Source organism: Enoplosus armatus, chromosome 24, assembly GCF_043641665.1.
Source record: "Enoplosus armatus isolate fEnoArm2 chromosome 24, fEnoArm2.hap1, whole genome shotgun sequence".
Taxonomy (NCBI): domain Eukaryota; kingdom Metazoa; phylum Chordata; class Actinopteri; order Centrarchiformes; family Enoplosidae; genus Enoplosus; species Enoplosus armatus.
In genome coordinates this window covers 3,194,253-3,203,572 of record NC_092203.1, presented here as the reverse complement: position 1 = coordinate 3,203,572, position 9,320 = coordinate 3,194,253, and the positions used below count along the sequence as shown (strand labels likewise).

Genomic DNA, 9,320 nt, shown 5'->3' with positions numbered 1-9,320 from the left:
TGAGGCTTTTTAACATAATTCAGTTATGCAGTATACTGTATTTATTAAATAGGTAGTCGTGTTTTACACCTGCTTTGGTCAGGATGGGTTTACCACATTAGGGGAACAAGGATTGTGCTTGCCGATCACTGAAAAGGTGCATAAAACTGAGCTCTTATTGCTGTGTTTTCCTGCTTTTATATGTACCTACATATTTGAAACAACTTATTTCAAGACACAGTACAGACTGAGAGTACATTTGCAGATTATCATGTCAAGGTTTGCTTGTGTTAAGGTGTCAAGTCTGCCCCTTAGTGTTATAACATGGTTTTACATTTAAGGCCTCCAGGTGCCGGTGACAAAAAACTCAGATCTTCAGATCAGGGTAGTTCACATTGTCACTTATAACAAATATTAGCTCATGATCAAAACCAATAACCAATAAAAGAAGATTCTGTGTATCTGTCTGTAATTACACTAAATGTAGTAGAAATCAGTTTATCTGAGGCCAACGTTAAAGCTGAGGGAAATTGATTGAGGAAGGATTAAATACATGAATGTAGTATATGTGTGCAGGGGCTCAGCTTGATGATGACATCATGCCATGTCAATTATGACAGGCACGCCTCCACAGCCTCCCTTACGATTGGCTGTCGCTCCAAATGAGACTCCGCCTCCATGAGAGAGCAACCAGTCAGCAAACAGACCAAAGCCAGAGGGACCACCTACACGGAGAGAGAAAATGTAATAGAGCAAGCCACCATCCATACATTCCTCCAGTACATGATGCACCTTACCGCCTCCTCACCTTGCTCCTGTTTCTGGCAGCACGTGTGTGTGCGCTGACGTCAGAGGATGTAATGTCCGCTGTCAGCTCGTCCACAGCGTAGACGGCCTTTAGAACAGCTTCCTCACACTGGGACTGAGGACAACGAGATAGCTTCTGGAAGGAGAAGGAGGCAGCTTCAAATTTTGCTCCAAAACTCTGTCAGTGGTTAATGTAACTCCACTGATTCCTCTGTCTGTGAAGGAGGAGGCTTCATTTCTCCTTTCCCAAGCCACAAGGTCAGACTCAGGTACAATGTACAATTAATAGATCGGGAAGGCTCACTATCCAGGCAAAGCAGACCTTCAGGGGCCCCAAAAGCACTACGGTGCCATCTATAGTGTGCTGTCTGCACTGTACTAGATGGAAACTTAATCCAGCCACGATTTCAACTGTAAAAAAGTTGACATAGAAACCAAAAAACACACCTTCTTCACAGCATATAGTGAAAATAATGGGCAGTAGCCATGAAAAGGACATTACACAACACAAGAAAGTAAAAAATAAGGCACCCAGAAACGGGAACATGTACTGTTTATGTCCAATGAAGGGTGTCATTTTCTATACCTGGAGTAAACGCGTAGCTCTGCAGTACAGCTTGCTGTTGGTGACCTGCACGTCGATCATGTGGTTCTGGTAAATCTTCCCCTTTAAGACGTGAGCTCCGGTGCTCACAGCGTTCAGCAGCAGCTTGGTGGACAGCTCCCACTGCTGAGAGAAAGGCAGGATCGATTTTCTTTTCTCTGCATTTACATAAGCTAGACTGAGAGGAAACAATGAAAACGTAAAAAAAAATAATAATAACCTGTCATCTAGAATAAGACCAAGAGAACACAAGAAATAAATACAACTGAAAATCAATGACGACAAAATGTGTCTTTTAACATTTAACCATACAGACTCTCTGTTGAAGGAGGGTGGGAGACGAAGAAAAATCATCAGTTATTTATCATGCTCCAATGAGTCACTGAATCAATATGTGTGTCCATGTGTGTGTGTGTGCTGTACCATGTGCAGTAAGCTCCCTGGAGAAGGTGACACCCAAGTGATTTTTAGAGAGGAAAAACACAGCTTATTGATGTCATCCTGCAAAAAAAAAACAATGGCTGTATGTGATATAGATAGATAGATAGATAGATAGATAGATAGATAGATAGATAGATAGATAGATAGATAGACAGATAGATAGATAGATACTTGTTGTACAGCAGCTGCAGTGTCTCCATCAACATGATGATAAACAGCGTGCAGGTTGGACGTCTTTTCTCGCACTCTGCGCGCCAACTTCGCCACGTCACTGACATCGTCTGTGGCGAGAAGCTGTCAGTGTCACGCGTTGATTTGATCTGGACAAAATCCAAGCACTAAAAAAATGTGTTGTCTCACCAGAGTGCGTGTAGATAAGAAGAATGATGTCCTGGTCAGTGAGAGACGGCAGAATTACATGCAAAAAATCCTCATGGGCTATGCAAAAATCAGGACCCTAGAGGGAAGAAAACACATGTTGTGTTCAAACACCTCCTTAAAGTATACACCATGTATTTTTGGAACATGTACACCAGTTTTTTGTAGTAGTTGTTACTTCCTGCCGATCACACAGAGTTTGGGCAGGGCGGAAAAAGGTGATGTCAGGTGATGTCCTTTCACCAATGAGGATTCAACAACATTTGAATCAAAATGTGACAGGGTTGTTTGCTGAATTCAAGTAGTAGTCTTTCTCTCAATTACGACCGCCCAGTAGTATAATAACAAGACTAAAGCAGATTAATTGAAATCAGACATCAAGTCTAACTGCGTTTCATAAAGCAGGTACAGTAGGATGTATTTCAGACTAATCCTGCTCTGGGTTAATCTATAAGTCAGCAGAGACAGATATGTCATAACACGGTGCAAAATAAGAGCTGGATTTCATTTTAATTGGATTTTTGTGGATTTGACACGTTTAAATACTTTGTAAGTCCTTGTAAGGATTTTTTAGGCTTGTTTAAGACCCATAGACAACCCAGAACAGAAATCTCCATGTTTGGAGTGAGCTCGTACTGACAGTGTAACTGGAGGAGAAGCACAGGGAAATGAATAGATGATAATTCATTGTCTCCCTTCACATACCAGTGAAATAAGGGAACCCTCTTTGTTGTTCAGCTCTCTGTAGCCTCCACTGATGAAGCCTCGAACATCTCCGTAGTCTCACACACAAAGAATATATATGTCATGTCATGTGTTCCAGATTACTACTTAAATCTGGTAAAATGCATCTCTGATCATTAACCACAGATTGTTTTAGATTTGCTGGATCTTTGAGTACATTCACACTAAACTGTTAAGCGTGATTCTGCACAATGTAATCACAAACACACACACACACAAAAGTTAAATCAGGTGCAAATGAAGCCGTACTGTTTCGCTGCTAATGAATGCATCACACTCCTCGCACCTGCTCCAAACGTGGGGTTACACTCGCTGGCGTCGATGAGGCCCAGCACAGCGAGGGAGCCCCAGCCCAGGTAACACACACGGCCACCACAGCGCAAACTGGAACACATATGGCAGAGTGGCAGATGGGTAAGTTCAAAGGTCAGATGTTCTTCATGAATCAAAACACGTTTTTATTGCTTAACACACAAATGCAGTCATATCATCTTACGCTTTTTAGATGTTTATGAGAGGAAAGGCTTATTTTGCACCTGTGTGGGCTGCCAGTATTGTGGGTGTGAGTTTTCTCTACCACTGGAAGCTTTAGGAGCATCTAAACCACCTTGACAAATGTCATTATTATGGGTTTCAATGAAGTTTTCACCTTGCAACAAATAAAAGTTCACTGTTTTTTTCACCGGTGGTTTTTAAGTAATTTTTGTTTCAGCATTTTTGAGAAATGTTTGATGAAACAACTGGCAGATAAACAGCCTGCTGCAGGCTGAGTCTGTTTGCCTTGTTAAATAAAATTCAAGGTTAAAGTAAAAGGTGTAAAACAGGATGTTCCACCTCCGTCCAGCTGCCTCCAACAGAGCAGTCATACCCTCATTCTGAGCGTAAGTGATGTCCAGAGTTTGCTCGTATGCTCTCATGTGCTGCACGATGTCCCTGTTGGAAAGAAACAAAGGAGCTAACTTTTAGATATTTCTGCTGTACAGGCAGGTACAAAGTGTTTGAACAAATGTATTGTGTATCTGTGTATGTTATGTGCATGTTACACACTACATAAAATAATTTTAAAATGTTATGCACCAGTGGTGTCCAAGCATGTACAATCCTGTAAAAAGTAATTGTACAATCACAGAATCTCTTTTCTGCAATGACCTCTAGAGGTCAGCAACACCCAGTGGAAACACACAATGAAATTTATGTTGTTAGTTTGCTATTACAGACATATAAAAGCTTATGTGATGATACTCAACTTGCTGGTGACACTTTAATTACTGCTGTAGTTAACACATACAGAGCATGCGGATTCAAATGAAACAATGAACGTGCAGCCACATGTGCTTTCCTCTGTACTGGCATGCACTGAATCACTAGTAATGTGAAAAGCATGTCCTGGAGACTTCACACATGTTTTTCAGGTGGCTGTTATAGAGAATCAGCTGCAGGCTGATGGCTGTCAACACAGAGAAGCACTTAGATAGCAGCATGTTGTACCTCTGGGTGCAAAGTTGGAGATGAGAGGTGCCATGAGGTGACCTCAGGTCATGACAGAGGAGCAATAGTGTTGTGTAGGATGGGTTTTTATTATAATCTTACCGACAGCTTGCTGTCCAGATGTGTGAATGTGATTTAAACTTCTTAACAGTTTCTGGATTGTCTAATATCTGGCAAATAGATTATAGCTCTACATGTGGAAACACAGAAATTGAAAAAGAAAAGAAAGAAATTGATCTTGACAGAGTGATAGTTGTTATTTCCATCGATATCGTTTGTTTATTTTTTCATGGATTCTTACAAAAGGCATTTCAAGAATAGTTCAGCATTTTGGGAAATAAACATATTCGCTTTCCTCCCCAGAGTTAGATGAGAATATTGATACCACTCTCATTGTTTGTATGTTAAATATGGAACTAGAGCCAGGACTCAGCTATCTTAGCTTAGCATTGAATGGAAACAGCTAGCCTTTCTCTGTCCAAAGTTGAAAAATATGCCTGCCAACACCTTTAATCCTAATTTATTTCTATTCTGTATCTTATTTGTTTAATCTGTGCGTTTAATCTGTATGAATTTTGAAGAGAGCCAGGCTAACTGTTACCCCCTGCGTCCACTCTTTATGCTAGCTAGCTAAGCACATTACCTGCTAGCTTTAGCTTTAGGACATTTTGAGATGTTGCACATTTACCTAGAAATCTCAGTTTCAGCATCAGCATATTAACATAGCAATGTGCAAAGAGTCAATATATTCATGTAACTGCAGATGATGCCATCATTTAGCAAGCTTTTCAGTGTGTTTCACCATGCTTACTTGTGTGTGATGGGCGTGTTCGTGAAGGTGGCAGCATGAGCGGCAGACAGGACAACCTCCAGGAGAATCTTGGTGGCACTGCCTCCCTTCATCCTGGAAGAGCCGCTGATGGCCTCTGGCTGAACACAAACACACAGAGTCTCTGGCCAAAATACAGACACACTGCTTTCTTGAGTCGACAAGAGTATGATGAGTGTAAGTAGAGAGGTTCTTACCCCAACTGCTGGGTTGATGAGGAAGGCCTTTTGACTTTTGGCAAGCTCCTGCATCCTTTGCACCACACTGCGAAAAGTGAATGTGCAGCCTGGTATGGGCTCATCCCTAACACATCATTATTTTTTATGTTAAAAATTTACTTTATTCAAACCTACAGGGACATTTCATACCAAATGATCCCTAATTTATATGACATAATATTACTGGCATTATAAGAGTGAAGTGTACACACACTCACACACCTGGCCTGATGTGTAGGATTGAAGCCAACCAGTACAGGAGTGTAGACCTCAGGGTGCTGCAGGCAGTAGTCCAGCTGACCCGCCACATATGGAGCCTAGTGGCCAGAAGCCACATGTACACAAACTAGTTCAAGTTATCTGCAAGTTTACAAGGTCCTGACTCACAGGTTAGGGCCCTGTCCAACACAGAATTCAGATTCTGACCAGTTAGAGTGACTTACAGACAATCCACAGGAAATACCAATGAACAAGACCCGCTTCTTTCCCTCACAGACCTGCAGGGCGCCAAAAACATGCAGTGGTCAAATGCTGGCGTTTGGTTAAAACAGTACACACACATTCCTCCATAGCCCTGACCTTCTTCAGACTGAGCATGCCCAGTTTGGGGTCATCTTCAGGAGCTTCTTGGGAGGATAGCAGAGCTCTGAGCAAAATGAGACAAAGACAGAGACAATAAAGAGGAAATAAGACATTCTTACTCTGACCAAAGCTCTACTTGGTCTGGAATGACCAGTACCTTATAGTGGCTAATGTTAGCTAATGTTAGCAAACGTTAGATAGTTATTTCTGTGTATCACTAATATTACTGAAGTAGTTCTGTGCTCCTCTTTGCTTGTGCTATTGTTCCACTATGTTTTAGCATGTCACAGATAATATTTAAACAAACAGAGCAAGTTTATTATTATAAAAAATATTGAAACGTTGTCCTGCTACGTGCTACAACATAGCATAGCTCAAGCAAAGAAAACAGCTCACGGACTCAGTAATTTTAGTTAGCTTTCTATGGTTTGCTAACATTAGCCATCATAATACGGTGACCAGACGTCCCGGTTTGTCCGGGACTGTCCCGGGTTCAAGCTTGGTGTTCTGAGTTCCAACAAATATCTGTAAAACACTACTACCAAACTAAAATAATAATTACAACATTAGGTATACTTGTTTCCAGCACTTACATAGACGTTTACCATGTTCTGTCTCACTCGTAATTACCAACGCTCAACGCGCCACGCGTCGGAATTCACTGATTGGTCTGTACGTGTGTCAATCAATCATAAAGTGTCGTTGTCAAGGCTGCTGACAGAAGAGCTCAGGGGGTTTGAAAATATGGTCACCATACACCATAAGCTAAAGCCAAATGAGTTTTATTGGTTAGGAATTCAACTTTTAATTTGTAAGAGGAAGGTTGTTGTAATTCACTCTATGTTTGAAGCAGCAACTTCACTTAGACGTTACAATCAGGTCAGAATAAAGACTGCTGGAGTAAAGAGGATGTGTTTTACTGCTAAAACAACAAAACCATGTAAACAATTCCTGCTGGTTGAGTGTTGAGTGTAATCTTGTTACATACCTGTCTCCTCCTGCAATGATGTAGGAATAGACCAAACTCTGGTTCAGCTCCCTCAGCACTCTGTTGAAACATGACTAACAACACACACACACACACACACACACACACACACACACACAGTAAGCCATTTTTCCGTAAAACAAATAAGATTTGACCAGATGCATGGTCTGGCTGGCTCTGTCTTGCTTTACGATATCACTTTCCCTTCTTGAACATCCCTGAAACAAACAAAACTCCACTGGAAACAAAATGGAAAATGGTATTTTTATCATTATGAGACCAAATAACTTGAACAGTGTTTGAGGTGCAGTTGTTTGCTTCCTTTTTCCTGGTTTGCAGCAGGCTAAATCACGCGGAGAGCATTTCAGGACAACTTTTACCGAGATGAGGAAAGCCAGTCGACCAGAAGTCCCACAACCGCTCAGCACAACAAGGCTGTCCTGAGGATCCTGTTAAAGTAACAGAAAACTTGCTTTGACAACATGCCTGACTGACCAATAGATATACAGACAGACAGACAGACAGAAAGCAGATACCTTGAGAATGCGCTCCACCCTCTTAGCAACCTCCATTAATGTTTCCACCACTCGTTCACTTGAAAGCCTCTAAAAATGACATATTTACATAATCATTTCCTTAAGGAATTGTTTCAGGATAAAGTTTTGTAAAAGAAACTTGAAGGCTACTTAACGCTTATCGAATACTTGCACCTGGTAGGTGGCTCCTGTCTCTTCTTGAAACATCTGGGCGTCACAGGCCTGTAACATCCTCACAATGCAACTGGCTGAGACCCGGTCGATGTCGCGGGTCAGGGGATTGGACTTCTCTGAAACAGGAAGTGACGGCTCATAATCTGGGGACTGAGAAAAAATAAAATATCAGTTTAAAGAATAAATCCACATGTTTGATGCATTCAAACACTTCTGCCCTCCTTGCGTCAGTCCAATGATTGTAAAATGTAAATTGAAACTACATATTTAAAGACTTACATAAGTGGTTTGACTTTTTGGGAAATATGCTTGCCCTCTTTTTTTCCCTAGAAGATTGATACAACTCTAATGTGTGTGCATTAGCTATGGAGCTAGAGCCAGTAGGCAATCCAGAGCTAACCCGAACCAGTTGCTGTAGCTCCATATTTACTGTACAGACACGAGAGTGGTATCAATCTTCTCACCTGACTCTCAGCAAGAAAGGGAATATGCACATGTATTTCATCAAACTATTCCTTCAACTTACCTCCCATTCATGCGGAGACACTCGTGTGTCTTTTCCTGCCATTGTGCGCGAGCCTGTCCTCGTCTGCCAAAAACAAGAAACGACCCTCTGCGCGGCCCGTTTCCTTTTTTGTCAGTTGCGGGAATTGAAAATGAAAACCACAAAGTGCTTGGCTCTATCTGTAGTGACAAAGTTCACTTAAGGACCTTTGAGACTGAGGAGTGAAAGCAAGTATGGATTTCTTTGTCGCACACCAACACAGATGCAGAGAGTGTGTGTGGCTTAATAGCAGAAGTCATTCTTCTTCTTTTTTAATCATCCTTGATCCCAGTTTTCAAACATGCTTTTCAGTCCTGCAGTGTACAAAAGATCCAACTGATTCTCAGCAGTGTGAAACTATTTACACCCCAGCAGATTGTGGAGTCTGATACATTTCAGCACTCTCTGCAGACTCTATCCAACTGTTTCCTGCAGTGTGCCTCACTCCCTCAAACTCCCACTGCTGTCTCTCATAACTGCCGGCTAATTGCTGTCGGTGACACAGCGGCGAGGACATTCTTCACATCATGTTCCATCAACAAAGAAAAGACAAATATTTCTCATCACACTTCATAATTCCTGTCGCCTCTTTTTTCTTTTTACACAAAATGAATTCACAGTACGCTGTAAAGGCTTGTTGCTCTCTGTAAGAGTGATGCATTTGTACTACTCATTGCTGGCTCACGCTGATTATTAATGATATCCGACATCTGAAGTGCAGTTTGGTGTTAACCTCTCTGAGTCAATCAACACCAGAGCTGTGCGTAGGGCTGTGTGATAAGTCAAAGCCAGGCTGAAGCGCCTCCACAGTTTGTTTGGCAGCAGCAACACACAAGTGTCATAATGGAACGCTTTTTAAAGGAAAAGTGATTACAATAATAAAAAGGTAACGACATTAAACACAGAGGTCGCATTTCTCCAACAGCGTCACCAACCTTAAAGAGTCTTCAGCTTCAGGCTAACAACACAGTCCTCTTGTTCACCATTCTACGTATGTCGGCAGCTCAA

At 41.7% G+C, this 9,320-nt stretch overlaps 1 protein-coding gene across 1 annotated transcript; it reads right to left on the bottom strand.

Moving 5' to 3' along the window:
* Positions 1 to 590: 590 nt before the first annotated feature.
* On the bottom strand, positions 591 to 8,336 carry gckr (glucokinase (hexokinase 4) regulator). Its single transcript, XM_070930850.1, has 19 exons — positions 8,295 to 8,336; positions 7,769 to 7,918; positions 7,589 to 7,663; positions 7,439 to 7,507; positions 7,059 to 7,132; positions 6,068 to 6,134; positions 5,932 to 5,985; positions 5,711 to 5,805; positions 5,468 to 5,573; positions 5,253 to 5,371; positions 3,788 to 3,886; positions 3,240 to 3,337; positions 2,915 to 2,991; positions 2,192 to 2,288; positions 2,003 to 2,112; positions 1,814 to 1,891; positions 1,373 to 1,516; positions 788 to 922; positions 591 to 704 (listed from the first exon to the last, which is right to left on the bottom strand). The coding sequence occupies exons 1-19, from the start codon at positions 8,334 to 8,336 to the stop codon at positions 591 to 593; spliced, it is 1,803 nt and encodes a 600-aa protein (XP_070786951.1).
* Positions 8,337 to 9,320: the final 984 nt, after the last annotated feature.